The 23,803-nt window shown below is 36.2% G+C and overlaps 2 protein-coding genes across 2 annotated transcripts; one reads left to right on the top strand and one right to left on the bottom strand.

The window, feature by feature from the left end:
- On the top strand, nt 1-23,565 carry LOC114391717 (CHD3-type chromatin-remodeling factor PICKLE-like). The gene is made up of 27 exons (XM_028352682.1): nt 1-5; nt 96-343; nt 448-543; nt 680-816; nt 891-1,103; nt 1,250-1,357; nt 2,720-2,770; nt 2,939-3,038; nt 5,979-6,121; nt 6,246-6,349; nt 6,621-6,759; nt 7,089-7,258; nt 7,433-7,499; nt 7,583-7,705; nt 8,729-8,838; nt 8,915-8,996; nt 13,280-13,480; nt 13,837-13,972; nt 14,067-14,169; nt 14,274-14,348; nt 14,558-14,619; nt 15,021-15,097; nt 20,991-21,121; nt 21,467-21,884; nt 22,527-22,614; nt 22,768-22,841; nt 22,984-23,565. The coding sequence occupies exons 1-27, from the start codon at nt 1-3 to the stop codon at nt 23,314-23,316; spliced, it is 3,594 nt and encodes a 1,197-aa protein (XP_028208483.1). The 3' UTR covers nt 23,317-23,565.
- Nucleotides 3,946-4,576, bottom strand: LOC114392864 (3',5'-nucleoside bisphosphate phosphatase-like). The gene has a single exon (XM_028354109.1). It carries the CDS (start codon nt 4,522-4,524, stop codon nt 3,946-3,948), a length of 579 nt encoding a protein of 192 aa, XP_028209910.1. The 5' UTR covers nt 4,525-4,576.
- Nucleotides 23,566-23,803: the final 238 nt, after the last annotated feature.

Here is a 23,803-nt window from a genome sequence, read left to right as displayed (position 1 = left end):
ATGCTGTTCCACCTGAGTGTTTTTAAGAATTATTTATGCTTCTATTCTCTGAAAATGATGACAAATTCATGGAATATGTTGTTTACATGATACAGGGGTCATGATGATAAGAAGGAATATCTTGTGAAGTGGAAAGAGCTTCCATATGATGAATGCTATTGGGAGCTCAAGTCAGATATCTCTGCATTTCAAACAGAGATAGAAAGATTTAACACCTTTAAGTCTAGATCAAGGAAACTTTTGTCTAGTAAGAAAAAGCGTAGTGTTGAGGATGATGCTGAACTGAATAAGCAGCAGAAAGAATTTCTACAGTATGAACATAGTCTTCAATTTCTTTCAGGGGGTATGTGTTTTGACCTTATTAATTCTTCCGACAATTGTATGCTTATATTTATTTAATCAGATTCGAATAATCTTGATCACCTGATTTCATCTTTGTATATGAAGGTGCACTGCATTCATATCAACTTGAAGGATTGAACTTCTTGCGATTCTCATGGTCCAAGCAAACTCATGTTATACTTGCTGATGAAATGGGACTCGGTACTTAGTCTCTGTTTCTCTTTCTTATAATCTATCTATTTATTCCCACCTCTAATATTTGCCTCCCATCCCTTTCCTTTTAGTTTGGAGTTTTAAGCAGTAGTTTCACCTTATTGGCTGAGTTTTTCTTCTTCAGGCAAAACCATACAGAGTATTGCTTTCCTAGCATCCCTTTTTGAAGAGAATGTTTCTCCACATCTGGTGGTTGCTCCACTTTCAACATTACGAAACTGGGAACGTGAATTTGCAACTTGGGCTCCTCAAATGAATGTTGTATGTATATATGATTCCTTAGTTGCATTTCCATTTGTATATTTACTCTTCTAACTGGATGTTGTTTTTTGTAGGTTATGTATTTTGGATCTGCCAAAGCTCGTGCTTTTATTAGAGAGTATGAGTTTTACTTTCCAAAGAATCAAAAGAGGATCAAGAAAAAAAAATCTAGACAGATAGTTAACGAAAGCAAACAAGAAAGGATAAAGTTTGATGTCCTTTTGACATCATATGAGATTATAAATTCTGATACATCATCATTGAAACATATAAAGTGGGAGTGCATGGTAAACTTCTTCTCATCATTCAAGTAGTAGTACTCGAACCATAAAAATAAATTCGCTGCATGCCTCTATTGCTTACTACCTAATTTCATTCTCATTTTTGCTTTTGTGCATAATGTGGACAACTGGACATCTATATCTATGTGCAGATAGTTGATGAAGGTCATCGTCTCAAAAACAAGGACTCTAAATTATTTTCTTCATTGAAGCAATATTCTAGCAAACATCGTGTGCTTTTAACAGGAACTCCACTTCAGGTTTATTTAAAATTATGCCATTGTTCAATATATGATTTACTTCCTGATGAGGTCTTAAAACCATAAAAATAACATCCCTAAGAATTTGATTTTTGATCAAGCCTAATGGCATTGTGTAATCCATATGATTGACCTCACCTAGTGGGATAAGATTTTTGTTGTTAAGTATATGAAGAGGTAGATCTATCAAGAGGTTGGCCTTTTCATCATAAGATGCACATTGAGATTCACATAAATTATACTAGTGAAGTGAATTTAAATTCAATTCTGTCAAATAAAGCTCAATAAGAACATTGGGAGATTGATGAGAACCCCATTACAAAAGCTAGCCATTCGTAGTTGGAGAGCACAATGCCTTATAAACCCCACACCTTAAACTTCCATGTGGGACTCAAGTCCCATGCCCTGCAATTGGATCCCAACATCTCACTATGCTCCACTTCCCCAATGCCCATGCAGTCTAGTTGTGGACTGGCCCTTTGATTAGTTTCTATCGGACATTGCAATGTTGGCATAACCACCTGTGCCACTATTTTACTGCTGAGAGGCAAAGCGAAAAGCTTTTATACAAATTGATAAGAATCATGGGAGAATCACACCTCAAAAGTTAGCTGTTGTAGTTGGAGAGTCTAATTCCTTGTAAAGTTTACACTAGATTCCCATAGTTCCAATTGATTTCACTGGAGGCAACTTTTCCTGATTTTCACCTTGAAGGAGGGGGGGGGGGGGGGGGGTTCTATAGAATAAAACAGGAGAGTGAACCTGGGACCAATCAAGCTCAATTGTAAATAAAGCAAATTTCAATTTATTTAGAGGTTGTTACTTTGTTAGAGGCAATTTATGAGAGCCTTATTTATAAGGTGGCATAGGGGGACTCAGGGGAATTCACATGCTTGTGTTCATCTTGTTCAGTCTGTTCTGACACCAGCTTCAGTCTAGAACCCTTGTTTCTTCTTGAATAAAAATATTCTTTTCTCTCATTTCTCTTACCAGAGTAACACACATAAACACAATTACATAACTTTACATTTTGAATCATGTATGAGGACTAGATATTTGTGGTTTTGCACACTAGGTTCTGTTCCCATAATGGTGTATTGGCATGTTCTTCTCCATTTTCATCTTTTACATGAATTGTATATTTAAAGTGTTGTTCTTTATGTAGAGCTTTTGATTTCTGTTCTAGTTCTGGATCAGCAACTCATCAAAAGTGCCTGGCTAAATTTTTTTAATTTTGTATTAAAAGTTTCTTATGGTGACTTGTCTAGCAGATTATTGATTTAGATATCCTGGTTACTTGTATTGATTTTTTATTTTATTGGAAGTTGAAACCTACTTGACAATTTGTTTGATGTATTTCAGAACAATCTGGATGAGCTTTTTATGCTTATGCACTTCCTTGATGCTGGAAAGGTTGGTACGAAGACTTGTATTTTAAGAGAACGTATGATTGTTAAGTTATATAATATACTCATGAAGGCCAAGATTTTTTTATAATAAGCCAAATAAATAAATATTATTAAAAGACATGAAGGTCAAGAGTATACTACTATCTTATGAATTTTGTTTGTTTTCTGGTAGTTTGGAAGTTTAGAGGAGTTCCAGGAAGAGTTTAAGGATATCAATCGAGAGGAGCAGATTTTGAGACTACATAAAATGTTGGCGCCACATCTCTTGCGAAGTATACATCTATCTTATTCTTGAATAAGTTGCTCATTTCACCTGATTTGAATGTCAGGATTGGTGCCTATCCTCAACATTTGTTATATAGCATTGACTCTATTGATTGAGCTTATTTCCTAAGTTAATGTTGTGTTCCTTGCATTGATGATGGTGAACCTGTATTTCCGGCTAGTGGTGATTATCAAATTTTGTAATGGCTGCAATTTGTCTAATTTATCAGATATTTAAGTATAAATGAGAAAGAAAAGAAGTCTTTGTTTATCATATCTATGACCTTTTTACGTTTACTTTGAGAGAATGTCAATGCGAATAAAGTGTCTGGTTGTTTGTTCAGGAATTGGATGATATTGTAAATTATTTATCCTATGTGAGACCTTTTTCTCTTTATTACTATTTACTTGTGTATTTTAGTTTTTCTGTGAGCTGTTATTTGTTGTAAGGCAGTTACAACTATCTCAATAGCAGTTGTAACTGTCGCAACTGACACTAGGATTAGATGTAGCTTCTGCACTATAAATAGACGATGTACACAGAAGCTCATTACCTTTTGTACATCTTACTGATTCAATAACAGAAAGATCTATTCACCTTTCTCTCTATTTTTCTATTCTCAACATCCTTTCTAAACTTAGGCAGGCGATGTGGGACTTCCTAACACTCCCCTCCACAAATGCCTGCCAAAACAGGTGAGCCTACTAGAATAGGCAAGAACTAAGATGAACTATAGGTTCTAATACCATGTTAGATTTCAACTTAAAATCAATTGACACTAAGTGAAGTTACCCAACAATACTGGGGATGAATTAAGGTGGCATAACAAGTTACACAACTTCTATTTAGTCTCTATGAGAACCTAAATTCCTCCCTGACTAACTGAAACATTGGAAAGCTTCAACTTGATAGCTTCAAACTCTGCATTTTTCCATCTCTTGGCTAGACAAATGATCAATCAAGTCCTGTCCACAACTCAAGGGTGAACCTCCCTTAAAACTACGGGTTCTCCCAAACCTAGTAATTGTTGCTAGGTTAGAATCAGAAGGCTCCTCAGCATAACACTCTAATATCTCCCTGATGGCATTGCACCAAATAGGCCGAGCTACCTTAAGGAAGTCATGCAACACTATCACTGGAAGGTTCACACTTCCCAGCTCAGATTCATTGTGCCCTCCTGTCCCATGATAGTCTGACCCTCCAATCTTTAAAAGCCCATAGGCATCAGCCAATTTACTATATGCTGCCAGCCTTCCGTCACTTTTGTAGACCTCCATTCCATGAAGACCAGCTTCTTTTAACCTTCTAACAATGGGAACTGGATTTTTCAATGCCCATGGATGAGCCAGAACAGCAACATCCCCAGTATGACTAATCATTTTTATTGCTTCTTCTGCCAGAGGCTCACTTCCCGTGGAGTAAGCTGGTCCACCGTCAAAAAGATACTGAGCTAAGGCTTGTCTGAGATTCTCTACATAACCTGCCTCAAGCATGGCATGGGCGACATGAAGCCTCCCGGGGGCAACCCCGTTGCCGGCAAACCTGCAAACATGCTCCCATTTAAGAGGCAACTTGAGCTTGTTCAGTTTTAAGACAAATGTTCTGCGCATGAAGAAAACATCCATCCCTTATATTTGATAGAAACTTGTCCAGCTCCTCAAACCTTGATGGTCCAATACAGCTGTAGTATGCTAAAATGTGAACTGGTTCCTCTACTTCAGAGTCTCCTCTTGGAGAAAATATGGTACTAATTTCAACACCTGGGATTATCTTGATGCCATATTTACAAGCTGATTCTACAGCTTCAGGAATGCCTGACATAGTTTCATGATCTGTCAAAGCAAGAACTTTCATGGCGTTGATGTGAGCTCTTTCAACAACTTTAGAAGGGGAGAAGAAGCCATCGCTGAATTTGGAGTGCGAATGCAATTCAAAGAGGAGCTTTTCCCCGCCTCTCCCTAGAAGCTTCTGAACACCAAAATCATCAACAACACGGGGAGCAGCAGAAGAAGATGAAGATGAAGACGAAACAGAAGGGTGATCCTAGAAAACCCACTCACTCACTAACTTGAAGGCCAACACCTGTTTCTGGGTCATCTTCTTCTTGCTCCCTCCCCTGTTCTTCTTCTTCTTGTTCTTCTTCTTATTGTTATTATTGTTATTGGAATTGGAATTCCCCGTGGTGCCCTCAACCACGCACCCATCTCCCATCACTGGCGGTGCAGAAAAGAGTGAAAATTTAAGGGAATGTTTGATTCTTTTTTGGGTTTGTCAAAATTGTTAGGGTAGTAACATAAACAGAGAGAGAAGGGTAGTGTTCACGTCACAGGTGTCCTCAAGGTTATGATCGGACAGAGACAGGTGTACCCCAATACAATACTCTCTGCTTTCTTTCTGCAATATACGGCTTACCCTTTTTATGGAATCCCACATCGCTTGTCTCGGTTCTTGGGGTGCAACTTATATATCTATTAGGCAACTTCACTTAGTGCCAGTTGGTTTTAAGTTGAAATCTAATAATTTTGGTTTCTGATCACTTGTGTAAGAATTGGTAGATCGTAGTACTAGTTGTAGATCTCATTGTACATATAGACCAATATATCAACTACTTAAAGAATGATTAGCTGGAAGTTGTTGGAATTAGAATTTTGTATGTTTAAACTGGCACAAGAAGTTTGTTCAAGATATTGACTTTTATTGAAGAAAGAAATTGATGTTGAACTACGGAAAAGATACTAATATTGTTTGGCTTCCTTTTTCCAAATGAAGTCCAGGAGTTTAAGTAAATTCTGAAAAAAATTATTTGGTTGATGTATTTTTGGTGTTCTAGAAGGTTGTTTCTGAGAGGCTTCATTATTCTACAGTTATGATGATATACTTACTAGTCTGTAATTTGTTTATAAAAGATGAATATCTAAAATTTGGATTCAAATTTATGTCCATACAGGACTGAAGAAAGATGTCATGAAGGAACTTCCTCCAAAAAAGGAACTTATTTTGCGTGTTGAGTTATGCAGCAAACAGAAAGAATACTACAAGGCAATTTTGACCCGTAATTATCAGATATTAACCCACCAAGGTGGTGCACAAGTAAGATTCATGTTTTGGTGAACTTCACTCTTTGGTGTTCTATTCTTAACCTCAGCTTCATAGGAAAAGGAAATAAGCATGTCAATAGTATTGTTCTTATGTATTTGGGATGTTTCTGAATCAGATTTCTCTTATCAATGTTGTTATGGAACTGCGTAAGCTCTGTTGTCATCCCTATATGTTACAAGGAGTTCAACCAGACCTAAAGGATGAAAAAGAATCATACAAGTAAGCTTTTATGCTTCTCTTATGCTTATTATCTGAGTGCCATTATGGCTGCCTATTTGAACTTAGAAAATTGAAACACTGCTTGCTCAGCTTATTTAGTGCCAAATCCTGCTTCTGTTTTTATATGAAATTGAAAATTGTGAACTTTTGTAACTTAAATAAAGCATTTAGTATTCTGATGTTTAAAGTCATTATTGTAATATTTACTTCTTTTGTTGGTTATTATTATGATTGTGTTACTATATTTTTCTTTTTCATTTCTATTTGATAGGCAATTTCTTGAATCGTCTGGGAAGTTGCAATTGTTGGATAAGATGATGGTGAAGCTTAAAGAGCAAGGACATAGAGTTCTCATATATTCCCAATTTCAGCACATGCTGGATTTGCTTGAAGATTACTGTGTTTACAAGGTAGTCAGTCATTTGACAACATGCTATGACATGAGATCAAAGGAGATAATATTTTAGTGACTGTTTGTGAGGGAAAAATAAAATGCACTTGGTCTCAAGAGATTTATATGCATGATGGTTGCAAACCTATTAAATATAGAATGCAATTTACAAGAAAAATATAATTATTCTTGTCTACTTCCCAAATAACAAATTACAATGTATCCAAAGCTAGCTAAGTTAATGGAACAACTATAATTATGCAATTTGCTATGGTTTATTCCGAATCTGAAAAAAGTTGAATTTTTGGGTGATATATAATTTGCTTTCATTTTTTTTTTAAACATTAGCATTGGCAGTATGAGAGGATAGATGGCAAGGTTGGAGGAGCTGAAAGACAAGTACGGATAGATCGGTTTAATGCTAAAAATTCTTCAAGATTTTGTTTCATACTTTCTACTAGAGCTGGGGGATTGGGAATAAACCTAACAACAGCTGACACAGTTATTATATATGACAGGTGAAGTGAAGCTTTACATTTTTCAATTTTCTTTTTTCTTTCATTTTCTTCTCAAATAACAATAGCCTGATAATCCATATGATACCAAAAGATTAAGATTTTGTTGTGTTATTTATTGTCTAATTTAATTCAATAATTTTTAACTATAATTTTCTTGTCCGACTGTCACTGTAGTGATTGGAATCCTCATGCTGATTTACAAGCTATGGCTAGAGCTCATCGACTTGGACAAACTAACAAGGTTGGGTCTTTTTTTTCATTAATATGTAGTTTATTATTGTTGACTACTTGACTTGAAAGGTCACAGTAGCTCTTGTGTTGCAGGTGATGATTTATAGGCTTATAACGAGGGGAACAATTGAGGAAAGGATGATTCAGATTACAAAGAAGAAAATGGTGTTAGAACACCTGGTTGTAGGGAGTCTAAAGGCTCAAAACATTAACCAGGTAAATATTCTTTTTTAAAATAATGTCTTATGTTGTCAAAATTGATGACAACAGTTTTCAGTTTCATTGCCAAGGTCACACGTATGTTATTCAGATTAATTACTTGCTACCTTATTACATTTTGTGCTTATTTTTTTTAAGGCTTCAATATGCTCTCGGTCCCTCAAATTTCAGGTATGTTTGTTTTTGCTCTCCCAAACTTAAAATTGATCTTTTTAAGTTCTGTAATTTGAAAAGAGCTTGTTTTAGTCTCTCTGCCATATAACAACCTACTTTGATTTTACATTCTCATCACCAAACAGCCTACCACATGTTTTTTTCCTTTCAAAATATTCATTATGACAACATTTAGGTAAAAGGCGTTTGGGCAGAGGGACTGAAACGATTTCATATTAAAATGACTAAAGATCAATTTTAAATTTGAAGAATTAAAAAAAAACTTATCTCAAATTTGAGGGGCTAACAAATTTAAGCCTTTTTTTTAAAAATAAAACATGTTGATATTGACTAAGATAGCAGAAAATGGATGGCATCTGTCTTAGGAATATCAGAAGTATCTTCTTTTTTGTCAAATGAATATTCATGTATGCTCATGCGTTGTCATCGTCTCAATATGTTTGAACAGGAAATATCAGTGTTACTAAATACCACATCAGCCATAGTAAATAGTGGTATTGGATTTGAGTCTAAACTGACATCAAAATGCAATTGTGTGGTACCAGTGCCATGGCCTCCCTAATGGTCATGCTTTCAAATTGATATTGATATTAAGAGGATGTTTGAGAATTGGTATGGATGGGAGGGGTGGGAACAAAAAGGAAATTAAAAAGAAGAATGTTGGAGGGGGGGGGGGGGGTCATGAATTCCTTTCATGTCTGTGAGATATGCATACCATCTTCTTCATCAATGTTTTTTTATAAAATACCCACAGCAAATGTTAGTTAAACGATTTCAATTCTTAATAATGAATTGAACTATATCCAAATTAGTATTTATGATGATTTGATTGTTAATGATGGTTAGGAAGAGTTAGATGATATCGTAAGGTATGGCTCAAAGGAGTTGTTTGCTGATGAGAATGATGAAGTGGGCAAATCTCGCCTAATTCATTATGATGATGAAGCAATAGACAGGTAATCAAGAACTTTTATTCGTCAAATAACAAGTTAAATTTCAGGATTTTATTTCACGTGTTTCTCTTCATAATAGACTGCTGGATCGAGATCAACTTGGAGATGAAAAGGCTGCTGTAGATGGTGAAGATGAAGATGGATTTTTGAAGGCCTTTAAGGTTGATTCTATCATATAATCTTGCACATGCTTTTTTGTGCTCCCAATCTTTATTCTATCTTAATTGCTTCACTTTGGTTGGTGGTGCTTTGAGGTGTAATTGATTTCCGCTCCATCATTTATTATTTTAAGGTAATAATATAATAAACGAATATAGACATACGAAGACACATGGATACACTTAACTCATCCAACACAAAATCATAGTGGCCTATGCCTGCATAAGAAGTTTTCATGATCACTTTGATACCAATGTACTTTCTCCTACAAAATGCTTATTTTGGATTAATTTTTTTTTATCAGCAAAAATAGATTTTATGTATGCTCTAGCCATATTCTAAAATCAATTGGTTCATCATCATAATTTTATTTCAAAGGTTAACTAAGTATTAGAGTATGTGCTTGTATAACTGTGAAAACAGTTTTGTAGAATGATGGTAAGATCTGTTAGTTTTTGCTAACAGCACCCCTCTAGTGTTAGACAGCAGGTAATATGCTTGTAAGGGCTGTTAGCTTTTGTTAACAACACCTCACTAGTATTAGGAAGTCTCAAATTTAGAAGGAATAATATTATTTTTCTCATAAGAATTATGAGGTCATTGAACCTATATGTACATGAGTCTGCTGGCTATTTTAGGAAATATGGAAACTAATTCTAGGGACACAAATCCCTATAATTATGGAATTTATTCTAAATACATAATCCTAGTATTAATAGCCATATACAGCTGTGATAGAGAATAAAAATACAATCAGGGATAAAATATAAACTTTCCTAAAATACACACTAAATAACACGATTTTGACAGGAAGTTAGTTTTTGTTAGTGTTAGTTATGAGGGTTAGAGGTCTATATATATCTCTATTGTAACTAACTCTAAGTAACTTTTTAGATTGGAAAAATATCAGGTTTCTTTCTAATTTTCTCTCTTTCTTCTTCTCACTTTATCAAATATGGTATCTAGAGTCAATTTTTTGTAGTTATTGTGCCTTCACGAGTTCCAGATCTGTGCATCCATGGCTTCCGCTCCTTTAGAATTTCGTCTCTCAATCGTTCCCTAACTCCATCGCCGAGAAGCTCGATGATTTGAACTATCTCCACTGGCAACAACATGTAGAACCGGTTATCAAGTCGCATAAATTGCAGCATTTCGTCGTCAATCTTGTCGTTTTGCCTCGCTGTCTCACAGAAGATGATTGCATTGCTGTTCATGTGAATCCTAAGTATCAAGCTTGGGAAGTTCAGGACCAAACACTTCTTGTTTGGCTCCAATCTACTCTCTTGAAATCAGTTTTGTCACGCATCCTTGACTCGAATAACTCCTATCAAGTTTGGGAGAAGATTCATGAGTATTTCAATCTCATGCTCAACAGCTTCGAACTGTCGTGCAAGTGGTTGTGGCGGTTTTCCTGACCGTGGTGCCGGACGTGGTGGTGGTGTCTCCGGCAGAGGTCGTGATGATGGCTGATTTGCCAACTTTTAGTGTCAAATTTGCCTTAAGTATGGACACACTACCGATGTTTGCCACTTTTTGTCTGATATGAGTTTTCAGCCTCATGAATCGCTTACCCTTCTTTGATCCTGCCACACTTCAACCAATTTCCTACTCCTCTGGTTTTGCTAGAGCTTCCGATACCTGGATTAATCCTAATTCCAAGGCTGTTGTTCCAACATCCAATCAACCTAGTGCTATGCTCACAAATTCCTCCTATCATGTGAATGGTCCAGCTAACTCCACCTGGATTCCAAACTCTGGAGCTAGCTTTCATGTGACTAGTGAATCATAGAATATCAAATAGTTCACTCACTTTGATGGACCTGATCAAATTTTCATAGGCAATGGTGAAGGTTTGAGTATCTTTGATGTTGGTTCCTCTTCTTTTGTGTCCCCTAATGATTCTCACATAACATTTTGTTGGAATTACACACATTGTATGGGTAGTTGTTCCACACATTGCATGGGTACTTGTTCCAATAAAGAATAGTTATTAATGTACCTAGATAGTCACATATTCATATATCTAGGAATTCACATGCATGTACATAGGTTCTAGAACTTCATTAATATTCTTGTAAATTTCACATTGTATTTACTCCCTAAGTCTATATAAACATAGATCAGCTGAGTGGGTTTAGCACTCAAGCATTTCACAACCTCTAGTCTCTTCAATATGGTATTAGAGCCACTTTATTTGTTCTTTAAAGGTTTCTGCATCTGGTTAGTAGAACCTAAAGTCCTGTCTTTGTCCCTTTGTCCAAACAGCAACCTTACTATCCAACAGTCCAAATAGGAGGAAATTCAGTTGATAGTATTGAAGCTTCTGCCATGGTATCTAATCGAGGGGGACGAGTTGGAAGAGGAGGTCGCCCTCAATGTTCTTACTGTAAGAGAGTGAGCCACACACAAAACACTTGTTATTCTATTCACGGATTCCTCGAAAAATCGGTGAATATTTCAAAGTCTGAAACATCTAAGATAAAGTTTTCGAAGGCTGACTATGAAGAGTATCTCCAGCAAAAAGCTGCCAAAGAATCTCTAACATCATCTACTATAAGTGGTCATAACTCCACTGCCTGCATTTCCCAATCTGGTAATAATCAAAGTCCATGGATAATTGATTCAGGTGCTTTTGATCATATTGCTGGTAATAGTTCTTTATTTTCATTCCTCTCTCCTCCTAAAATTCCTCATTTCACTACTTTAACCGATGGTTCTAGAGTTGCAGCAACAAGAATCGGCCATGTATCACTCACTTCTTCTTTGTCTTTAAACTTTGTTTTGCTCATACCTGGTTGTTCTTTCAATATAATATCTCTTAGTCAGCTTAGATCAAACTTCCATTGAGTTAACCTGGATTCATGCTCTTCTAACAGAGTTGCAAGTTTCATTCACTACTCCTGTTATCTTTTGTGATAACCATAGTGCTGTATCTATTGCTTACAATCCTGTGTTTCGCAGTCGTACAAAACACATGAAAATTGATGTCTTCTTCGTAAGAGAAAAGATTCTTGCCAAGCAGCTTTCCATTGTGCATATTCCAGCTCTGGATCAGTGGGCTGATGTGCTGACCAAGCCCCTTTCAGCAGCAAGATTTGAAGTTCTCAGGGGCAAACTCAATGTGACAAACTCAATGTGAAGAGTGTTTCTTCTAATAACTCTTTCCCTTGAGTTTGTGTGGGGTATTAGAGTATGTGCTTGTATAACTGTGAAAACAGTTTTGTAGAATAATTGTAAGGGATGTTAGCATTTGCTAACAGCACCCCTCTAGTGTTGGACAACAGGTAATATGTTTGTAAGGGCTGTTAGCTTTTGCTAACAGCACCTCACTAGTATTAGGAAGTTAGTTTCTGTTAGTGTAAGTTCAGAGGGTCAGAGGTCTATATATATCTCTGTTGTAACTAACTCTAACTAAATTTTCAGATTGGAAATATCAGTTATCTCTCTCTAATTTTCTCTTTCTTCTTCTCACTTTATCAAATACTAAGCAAGATGATATGTTTTCAATCTCCGTGTGTCTTATTGCCTTCATGTGGGCGTGATTTATCAAAAGTACTAGTACTTGCATTTCTTCATTGGCTATTTCTTTTTCTTGTTTTATTGAAGACCTTACTCTAGGATTCTTATTTCAGATATTTTGTTCTCTTTTCTTCTAAAAGTTCTCCCCTTCTGTTTTTTATTTTAATGCTTTGATTGCAACATGTTCCTTTTTTGCATAACTGCTGAATCAGGGCACATCTGAATTTCTTGTTGGAAATAAAATATGTTTTTTTGCAATCTTGGTTTTCACTTAGTGGTACTTTCTTTTCTTCCCTTCATTATGTTTGTGAAATGAAAATTTTCTTAGCCTTGAACTATGTGTAATCGTTACTGCAAGTTGAAAATGTGCTAAATAAAAAATGTTGAATATTGGAAATTTAGCTAATTGATAACTTAAGGACACAAGTGCGAGAGTGAACTTGTCACATTCTTAATACTTATTTTGCGGTCTTTTCAAATGTGAATACTGCCGAATCCAGAAGTTTAATTTTCTTTTAATGATTTCTATGGAAGCAAAATTATTCCTGATGGTACTACTACATACTTCAAGGTCCAGGAAAAAGTCGTGACTAGTAAAGTGGCAGAAGTTTTTGTTGGAGGAGCATTCAACCTCTATTACTTTCCCTTTCCTCTTTATCTACCAACATTAATTTTGCTTTTATAACAACAATTGCTCAGACTCTTTGTTCCCATTCTTTCAGATTCTTTGCTTTTCATTGACTAAATGTATTATTATATGTTCTAGGTGGCAAATTTTGAATATGTTGAGGAAGTTGAGCCATCAGAGGAGGTGACACAAAATAGAGCAAAGGAGAACCAATCCTCTGTGACTAGTTCAAAAAGAACAAATTACTGGGAAGAGTTGTTGAAAAATGCATATGAAGAGAATAAAGTTGAAGAGTTAAATGCCTTGGGCAAAGGCAAGCGAAACAGAAATAAATGGCTGGTATGTCAATCTGGTGTTTATGCTGCTTACAAGTATTAATTTGCTAGGAAAATTGTTTCTTTTTCTTGTCTTTAATGATTTAATGTGTGATTACATTTAACTGTTCTAATACATATTCCATTCCTGTGCAAATGTTGGTTTCCATCTTATTATGGTCTTAATGGAACTCGTTCCTTTTTATTTTCCTTTGCTAATTATTTATCTAAATAAAGATCGATATATAGAATTTTGATACTGAGGAATTTTGGGGGTACATTTCTTTTTTCCTTTTCAAATGTGTAGTTTTTTTCATCCTTCTTTTATGTGTTTAAGGTTGTGTTTATCTGTGATTTCCTGACTTGATGATTTCTTTAAAGGGGGGCGGTTTTAGTGGTTTGGAAGATGTAAGCTCTGATGATGAAGATGACAGTTACAAAGAGGATCTTACTGATGATGATTCAAATTCAACTGAAACTACTACTACTAGAAGGCCTCACAAAAAGAAAGCTCGTGGTACATATCATTATCATGTCCATGATAATAGTGATCGACTTCAATTATCTGTCCTTGACTGTGATGTTAATATTCCTTCACTCATTTGCAACAGATAGCATGGGGCCACTTCCTTTAATGGAAGGTGAAGGAAGATCTCTGAAAGTACTTGGTTTTACTCAAAATCAAAGGGCTGCATTTGTTCAAATTTTGATGAGGTTTATCCTGATTGTTAGTTTATTGTTATGTCTAGTCTCTTCTTTTAACCTTATATGTCTAGTACCTATTTGTTGGATTATTTCATTTGCTGAATCAATTACAGGTTTGGGGTTGGTGATTTTGATTGGAAAGAATTTACTTCCCGCATGAAACAGAAGAGTTATGAAGAAATCATGGAGTATTAATCTGACATTTTCCATTTATTTGTTGCGTATAATTTTTTAATTTAACGCTATGCTTTTTTTTAATGCTAAAGACCTTGAAGCTTTTTATTTATTTATTTTCTGAGGTGGGATTAGATGACGATTTATCTCATACATTTTGTGATTGAACGTGATATATATATATATATATATATATATATATATATATATATATTTTGAACAGGTATGGAAAACTTTTCTTGTCTCATATTGCAGAAGATATAACAGATTCCCCTACATTCACAGGTAATAGATTCTTATTGCTCTATTATTATGACAGTTTCTTTTGTTATTTTCCCCTATTGTTTCATGAGAAACCAATGGGGATGCACCGAGTGAGAGGGTGTGTTTTTATGTGAGTGTGAGGAATAAATATTGATCATTAGATCTTATCATCAATGATTAAGATTAAAGCACATAAGTCGTAGTATTCTTTAAATAGTCACATGACTTTTAATAAAAATTAATCTTAACCATCCATGTATGCTGTAGGGCTGAAATTTGTAACTTTCAATGTTATAAAGGCCTAAAGCCTAAAGGGCTTGGGCTTCTTCTCCAGCCCCATTCACAGCATAACAAAAACTACAATAATGAAAAGTGATACAAAGTAATTTATAACTCTAATACTGCTTATAATGTGTCTTTAGATGGTGTTCCAAAAGAAGGACTTCGAATAAAAGATATACTTGCAAGGATTGCAGTTCTGCTCTTGATAAGGGACAAAGTAAGTTCTTCAAATAAAATGTTGGATTTTAAAATTTTAACTGCTTGTGTTTAGTATATTATTATTTTGGCATTATTCATTCTCTCTCGTTGGCCCCGGTAGACCATATAAAAGAATTTATGAAAACTTACAATTCTTGCTTTTGCAGTTCAGGAACAGTTAACTACTTAAAAATGTCAACGTTGTTAGGAGAGTGGATAATGAGTAGCTACTGTTGAATATTTTAGTATTTATCTATGTTTGGTAGCTTAGTTGGTAAGCTTTATTCAGAAGGCAGCAGTGTATTGTCATTGTCAATAGTCCTTCTCTCTCTTTTGTCTTGTATATATATGTATCATTTTGAAATCAATAAAGCAAGAGAGAAAGTGAGAATATTTCTCAACTCACCTCAGTCTTCAAGTCGGCATCAGAGCGGGTTCTGTCCACTATCCGCCGCCGCCGTCATTTCCAGCGGCCATTTTCTCCAGCGAGACTAGGGTTAGGCTCGCCTTGAAAAGCGCAACCCAGCCCCGGAAAGCGCGTCGCCAACGGCGCTGCCACACACCGTCTTTGTCCCGTGCGATCTCCGGCACATGAAGCCCACGCGCCACCGTCCCGGCACCAGAATCGCGTCGTGCCGCCATCGTTCTCTTTGTCGGCCTCTTCTGAGTCTGTTCCAGCCCTCAGTTTTCAGTTTTGTCACGTGGAACGTATCAGTCCTATTCTCCTCTCCTTTATACTCTCTTAGGGTTTCATCTTGTTGGTCAAAATGGCTTCCACTGGACCTGTTTTCTCCTTCTCTGGGACCCCAACCATCACGACTGCTAAACTAAATTGGAAAAATTACCCATTGTGGTCTGCTTCCGTGGAACTATGGTTTCTTGGTCAAGGGCACCATGACAACTTGGAGAAAGCTTCTGATTCTGTTCCAAACGACAAAAGACCTGAATGGGAGAAGCTTGACTATCAACTCTGCGCTGTGTTATGGCAATCAGTTGAGCCAGATAGTTTGGAGATTCTTAGATCATTTAAAAAGTGTCGTTCTTTTTGGAAGAAGGCCCAGGAAATTTTTGCCAATGATATCCAAAGCTTGTTTGATGCAACCATGAAGGTTACAGCCCTCAAGCAAATTAGCCATGACATGATTGCTCATGTGGGTAAGGCTCGGGTTGTCGTGGAAGAGCTGAGAAAGTTCCTTGTGGCTGACTCATTGGAAAAAGTGAACAGAAAATTGGACAAGTTCTACATGGTCCTCATCTTGAGAAGCTTACATTCAGACTTTAATCATGTGCGTGATCAAGTACTTGCTGGGGACCAGGTTCCATCAATGGATTCCCTCATCACTAGACTTCTCCGCATGCCTCATGTATCGAAGGATGAAAATCCTACTGATGGTGTGGAGACGTCAGCCATGGTTGCATCTCGTGGTAGAGGAGGCGGCCGCAACATTAGAAGAGGTCGCAGTGGAAGGGATGGACGTCCTCATTGCACCTACTGCAACAGGATGGGTCACACCCAAGAAAATTGCTATTCGTAGCATGGCTTTCCTGACCTGGTTGCACAGGTTTCTAGATCAGAGAAAGCAGAGTCTAGATTCTTTGATGAGGAGTATCAGGAGTATTTGAAGCTTAAATCTAATAAATCTAACAGCCAAGCTCAATCCTCATCTGTACCATGTTTTTCAATAGCATGTATCTCAATCCATTGAAGGTCCTAGTCCTTGGATACTCGACTCAGGTGCCTCTGATCATATTTCTGGTAATAAGTCCTCCTTTTCATCCTTTTCCTTTCCAAAAATTCCTCACCTTGTTACTGTAGCTAATGGTTCCAAGGTTGCGTCTCAAGGAAGTGGTCAAGTTTCATTGTCTCCCTCTTTAAAATTAAATTTTGTATTATTCATTCTTCAGTGTCCCTATAATCTAATCTCATTAAGTTAGTTAACTCGTTCGTTAAATTGTTCAGTAACATTTACTGCTAATTCTTTTGTTATTAAGGAACATGGAACGGGACGACTGATTGAAGAAGGACATGAATCACGAGGACTTTACTACTTGGAATCTAGTCCACCTGGGTCTTGTTTTGCAATCTCAAGACCCAAACTTTTGCATGATCGTCTAGGTCACCCAAGTTTACCAAAATTGAAGATGTTGGTTCCTAGTCTTAAGAATCTTCGAGTCTTAGAGTGTGAGTCTTGTCAACTAGAAAAACATGTCAGGTCATCATTTCCTCAAACTGTACAAAGATGTAACTCGGCTTTCTCTACCATTCATTCTGATATTTGGGGACCAAGTCGTGTTACATCTTTTGGTTTTCGATATTTTGTAACCTTCATTGATGAATTCTCCAGATGTACTTGGGTTTATTTAATGAAAGACAGATTTGAACTTTTGCCTATATTTATGTCATTCTATAATGAGATTGAGAATCAATTTGGAAAAACAATTAAAATTTACAGAAGTGATAATGCTAAAGAGTATTTCTCTCATGATCTTTCTTCTTTTTTATCTTCTAAAGGTATTCTACATCAGTACACATGTCCTCACACACTACAACAAAATGATATAGCAGAAAGAAAGAATCGTCATCTTCTTGAAACTGCACGTTCCCTAATGCTAAATTCTAATGTTCTTACACATCATTGGGGAGATGTAGTGCTTACTACTTGTTTCCTAATTAATAGGATGCCCTCTTCTTCTCTTGAAAACCAAATCCCTCACTCAATTGTCTTTCCTCGTGATCCACTATTTCATGTTTCTCCTAAAGTGTTTGGTTGTACTTGTTTTGTCCATGATTTGTCTCCTGGTTTAGACAAACTTTTTGCTAGGTCAATCAAATGTGTCTTCTTGGGTTATTCTCGTCTTCAAAAAGGTTACAAGTATTACTCTCCAACCATGAGACAATACTACATGTTTGCAGATGTAACCTTCTTTGAAGACACACCCTTTTTCTCACCCTCCTTAGACCATACTTCTCTCTCGGAAGTTCTTCCTATTCCTTCTCCTTGTCCTCTAGGTAACTCAGACCAACATGTCAGTGTTGTCCCATCTTTCCCACCAAATTCACCTGAAGTTGTCTCTCCACCTCTGATTACAGATCAACACAGGACAAGGCAGATTGAATCTTCAGTACCTGAAGCTTCTCCTCGTGATCCTCGTTCTTCCTCAACCAGTCCTCCACTCATGGATCCTTTCTCTCCTTTCACTTCTTCTCATCATTCTGACTCACATTGGCCCATTGTCATCAGGAAAGGTACTCGCTCTACTCGTAATCCTCATCCTATTTATAATTTCTTAAGTTATCACCGTTTGTCTCCTTCATATGGTTCCTTTGTTTTCTCCTTGTCTTCCCTTACTATTCCTTCCACTATCCATGAGGCACTTGATCATCCTGGTTGGCGACAAACTATGATTGATGAAATACAGGCTCTTGAAAATAATGGTACTTGGGAGCTCGTTACTCTTCCTCCTAGCAAGACAACTATGGGTTGTAGATGGGTCTATATTGTTAAAGTTGGGCCCAATGGTAAGGTTGATTAGCTTAAGGCTCGTTTGGTAGCTAAAGGCTCGCTTGATTACTGTGATACTTTCTCTCCTGTAGCCAAAATCACCATTGTTCGTCTATTTCTTGCTATGGTTGCCATCTGTCACTGACCCCTCCATCAGCTTGATATTAAAAATGTCTTCCTCCACGGTGATCTTGAGGAGGATATTTATATGGAGCAACCTCCTGGGTTTGTTGCTCAGGGGGAGTATGGCCTTGTGTGTAAGCTTCACCGATCTCTCTATGGGTTGAAGTAATCTCCTTGAGCTTGGTTTGGTAAATTTAGTCATGTTCAACTTTTGGACTGAAACGAAGTGAAGCTGATCATTCTGTTTTTTACTGTCATACATCTCCTGAAAAATGTGTTTATCTAATGGTCTATGTTGATGATATAGTGATTACAGGGAATGATACTACTAAGATTGTCCAGATAAAAGAGAACTTATTCAGTCATTTTCAGACCAAAGATCTGGGATATTTGAAGTATTTTCTTGGCATTGAAGTGGCTCAATCAGGAGATGGTGTTGTGATCTCTCAAAGGAAGTATGCTCTTGATATTTTAGAAGAAACAGGTATGCAGAATTGTAGACCTGTTGAAAGTCCTATGGATCCAAATCTGAAGCTTCTGGAAGATCAAAGTGAAGTTTATCCTGACCCCGAGAGATATAGGAGGCTTGTGGGAAAACTCATTTACCTCACTATCACTAGACCTGATATCTCCTTTGTTGTGGGAGTGGTTAGCCAATTCATGCAGAATCCTCATTTGAACCATTGGAATGCTGTCATGCGTATTCTGAGATATGTTAAGAGAGCTCCTGAACAAGGATTGTTGTATGAAGACAAGGGTAATACACAACTATTGGGATATTGTGATGCTGATTGGGCTGGCTGTCCCATGGATAGGAGATCTACATCAGGTTATTGTGTCTTCATTGGCGAAAATCTTATCTCTTGAAAAAGCAAGAAGCAAACTGTTGTCGCTCGGTCCAGTGCAGAAGCTGAATATCAATCTTATGGCTATGGTTACTTGTGAACTCATGTGGATTAAACAATTTCTGCAAGAATTGAGGTTCTGTGAAGAGTTGCAAATGAAGTTGTATTGTGATAATCAGGATGCTCTTTATATTGTCTCAAACCCAGTCTTTCATGAAAGGACTAAGCACATAGAGATTGATTGTCATTTCATTCGAGAGAAGCTTCTGTCCAAGGAGATTGTCATTGAGTTCATTGATTCTAATAATCAGTCAGTGGATATTTTGACTAAGTCCTTAAGAAGACCCAAAATTCAGATTATATGTTCCAAGCTTGGTGCATGTGATTTATATGCTCCAGCTTGAGGGGGAGCATTGAATAATTTAGTATTTATCTATGTTTGGTAGCTTAGTTGATAAACTTTATTCAGAAGGCAGAAGTGTATTGTCACTGTCAATAGTCTTTCTCTCTCTCTTTTGTCTTGTATATATATGTATCATTTTGAAATCAATAAAGCAAGAGAGAAAGTGAGAATATTTCTCAACTCACCTGAGTCTTCAAGTGCTACTAAATGACTTTGGGCCTGTGTTGATTACTATCAAAATCAATATCGTACACTTACAGACGTACCCATGTCAAATAATTGGCTGAGACTAATATGGGTGCACATCCTAATCCTGTTCAACAGTTTTAAAACAATTCACCAACATTTAGAAAAACATTTAATCGCTCAATTAACTATTTTTGTGTTTAATTGTTTCTAAATTAGAAATTCATTTATCAAGAATCCCATCTTGCAATGTTCCCAGTAAATTTTCATGCCAAAGATATATTTCATGAGAATCTGTTTTTTTAGTTTGACCATTCTAGAAAAAATTGGAATAGCATCTAGATGAATAGTCAACTATATTTAAATACTGCTAGGTTTTCCCTTCTCAATTGTGCTTGCTAGTCATGTTCCAGTTTGTTTGTGCCTTTGTCTCCAGCAGAACCTAGGCTTAGGGATGTCAAATCAGTGGTGGGCCTTATCAATTTATGTGATATATATTGACTAAAGATCCATTGACATAAAAATATTTGATTTCTCTTCTTAAACTGGTGGAAAGGTAAAATAAAGTTAATATTTTTAACCTGTTTTTATTGATCATGAATTGCTAATAATCAAATATGAAAAAATATTATTCATTTAAACTTATTATGCGTACATGGAAATCTGTGATGATTATATTATTTCTATACTTTACAATATTTTGTAGTGAAATTAAACTTTATGCATCTAATTTTATTCCTTTTCTGTTTTCTATTTTGTTGAAAGGGTAAGGAAATGGGAATATATGTTTTTGAAGTTAATATTTCCTCCAGCTGATGAATGTTTTCTTTATCTTGAAATGTGGAATGACAGGTGAAGTTTGCTTCAGAAAATCCTCGAACTCGGGTTTTTTCAGATGATATCTTATTACGCTATGCAGGTTTGAAGGGGGCAAAAATATGGAAGGAGGAGCATGATTTGGTGTTACTGCATGCTGTGCTGAAGTATGTCTTTTAGTAGATAATTTTGTCATTCTATGCATGGTCAATTGAATTGTATCTCTTTCTCTCTTAATGTACATAATTAATGTAAAAGACGTTCCAAGTTCCAACAGCATGTTATTGTCCATGATAGATTTTTAGGCTTAGATTCCTTAAATTTCTATTGTACATTTCTACTTAATTTGTGTTCGTATGTTGATATTTCTATTTCATTGTCTGATTTGTGAAAAAAGAATTTGAAAGAAGGTAGTATGCTCTGCTGTAGTGGTGTAACCTTTTATTTATTTATTACAGTAATGGTGTAACCTTTATTGATATAATATTTTAACTTAATTCTTTTCTATTAAGGCATGGCTATGGAAGGTGGCATGATATTGTTGATGATAAGGATCTGAAGATTCAAGAGGTCATCACTCAGGAGTTGAATATTTCATTTACAAAATTACCAGTTCATGGACAAGTTTGCTCTCAAGTGTACAATAGTGCAAATATGACAAATGTGGAGTCCAGCTGCAACCCTTCTGCTGAAACTGATAAGAGTGACATAGCAGATGATGGTGCAAATATGACAAATGTGCAATCGAGCTGCAACCAATCTAAGGAGAGTGGTGTGAGTAACATTGCTGCTGAAGGTGCACATGGTTCTGGTGATTCTGGGAATCAAGCACAGTTTAGAGACATGCAGAGAAGACATATTGAGTTTATAAAAAAAAGGTTTCTTCTCTTGGAAAAAGGTCTCAACGCCGAGTACCAGAAAGAATACTTTGTAAGTGCATTAGTGTTCCATGGTACACAGTTTTTTTTAATACTCAAATTTCTTCTCTTTGGAATGCATGATTCAAGCTCAAAATGTTAGTTGATCTTATGTTATTTTTGTTTTGGAAGTTTCCTTGTTTGAGATACTGTCAATAAAGGAATCTAGTAGTTTAATTGTGCTAGGAAACGGAAAAGAAAAAAACTTGGCTGTTTTATTATTTTTTGGGTTAGGTTAGGGGATGAAACAAGTTTTAGAATGCCTAAGGACCTATTCTCTGGGCATTGATGCTCCCTTCTTTAGCAGTTTAGCCGAATACAATAGATAATACCAGAGTCCAACTGTTAGTAATTTTTGTCCGTGTCCACTGTCCAGATACTCTCCCTTTTGTCTCATGGACACAATTTGGTACATCTCTAGCTCAATGAATCACATTAGGAAGGTGAATTGCTTCTAGTCATTTCATTTCTAGAAATCAATTTACACCATGTGTTATTGTGTTAGTTTTGCTAGAAGTATCTTTTGGTATCCTTACACCCTTGTTAGAGTATATCATTTTTAACTTTTATGCTTTTAGATTGAAATATGTTTTATTTTCAATTATTACCATAATTTATAGAACTTGTGAACTGACTACCTTATGAACTTCTGCAGAGTGATTTGAAAGTAAATGAGGTGGAAAATGATGAACCTAAAGCTGACATTCAAATGATTGGTCAACTGCCTCGAATCGAAGCAATAGGTACTATGCTATGCTATGTTATCCATTGTTAGCTTCATCTCATGTTCAGACTATAGCAATTGTCTATTTTGCATCAGATAATGCATCGATGTGTTCTCTGTATCTGCATGCCCAAGTCAAAAACTTGATTTTAGCTCTTCCACTTTTCTGCAGGTTCAGAAGAAATTTCTATTTCTGCATATGATTGTGATCCTGATCGATTGCAATTAGTTTGTCTTTACAACAAGGTAAAAATATGTTTGTTTCACTGGCAATCATCAGCAGTGCCTTCTTTATGAAGGATCGCTGCATGATGTTACAGAGAGTGGGAAACATTTATATTCTGAGTATCTATATCAATTATCTCATTCTCTCCCTCTGTATTGGCAGATGTGCAAGACTGTGGAGGAAAACACCATGAATTTAATTCAGGAGTTATCGGCAAGAGAACTAACAGAAGTCAACGTTATTAAGAACTTCCATCAACTGGAAATCATTTCAGCGGATGTCAACAGAATTCTAAATCAACAAAATAAACGTTCAGCTGAAACGCAAGTACTAAATTCTAACAAATCGAATACTTTATCACAGACTGAAGTTGTGGGCTCTGGATTGCTGTCTAGTTCTCAAGATAAATGCAAAGCTGAAGATGTTGTAATGGTGTGTGAACCTAAAAAAGAAAGTGATCAGGTTACCAAGATTTCCCAAGACATGGGGAACTGATGTCGAAATGGACGGATCAGAATTAAGAACGATACAAACTTGAATGTGATCATTTTTAGATGACTAAAACCGATACCTTATAGACAGATATTTGTCATATTTGTATCATAAAAGTCTCAAATATCAATATTTTTGAACTCATTTGTAGGAATATAGATATAGATTAAAAAGAAAAGGCACCGTAGCATATACAGTGTTGTAAATCCGTTGATTCACAATACATTGGAATTTAATTGTGTTTTAAGTTGCTAGTAAGAGCTCATTTTTCTTAAATGAATTCCAACAGTTCGATTCATCGTATAGTTAATTTTTGTCTGGGGATGCTGTTTTTCGGGTCTTTTGTGATAGCTTACATCAAGTAGTGTGGAAGTCGGCTTTGTAGACATTGTAGAAGGGGCGAGGGAGAGAGAAAACTTGCAAGAAGAAGGGTAAGATGGGAACTTTACCAATTTTTGGGTGTACCAAGCAAAAAATAGGATGCATTAAA

The sequence above is a fragment of the Glycine soja genome, chromosome 17, assembly GCF_004193775.1.
Source record: "Glycine soja cultivar W05 chromosome 17, ASM419377v2, whole genome shotgun sequence".
Lineage (NCBI taxonomy): Eukaryota > Viridiplantae > Streptophyta > Magnoliopsida > Fabales > Fabaceae > Glycine > Glycine soja.
This window is presented reverse-complemented; position numbering and strand designations above follow the sequence as displayed.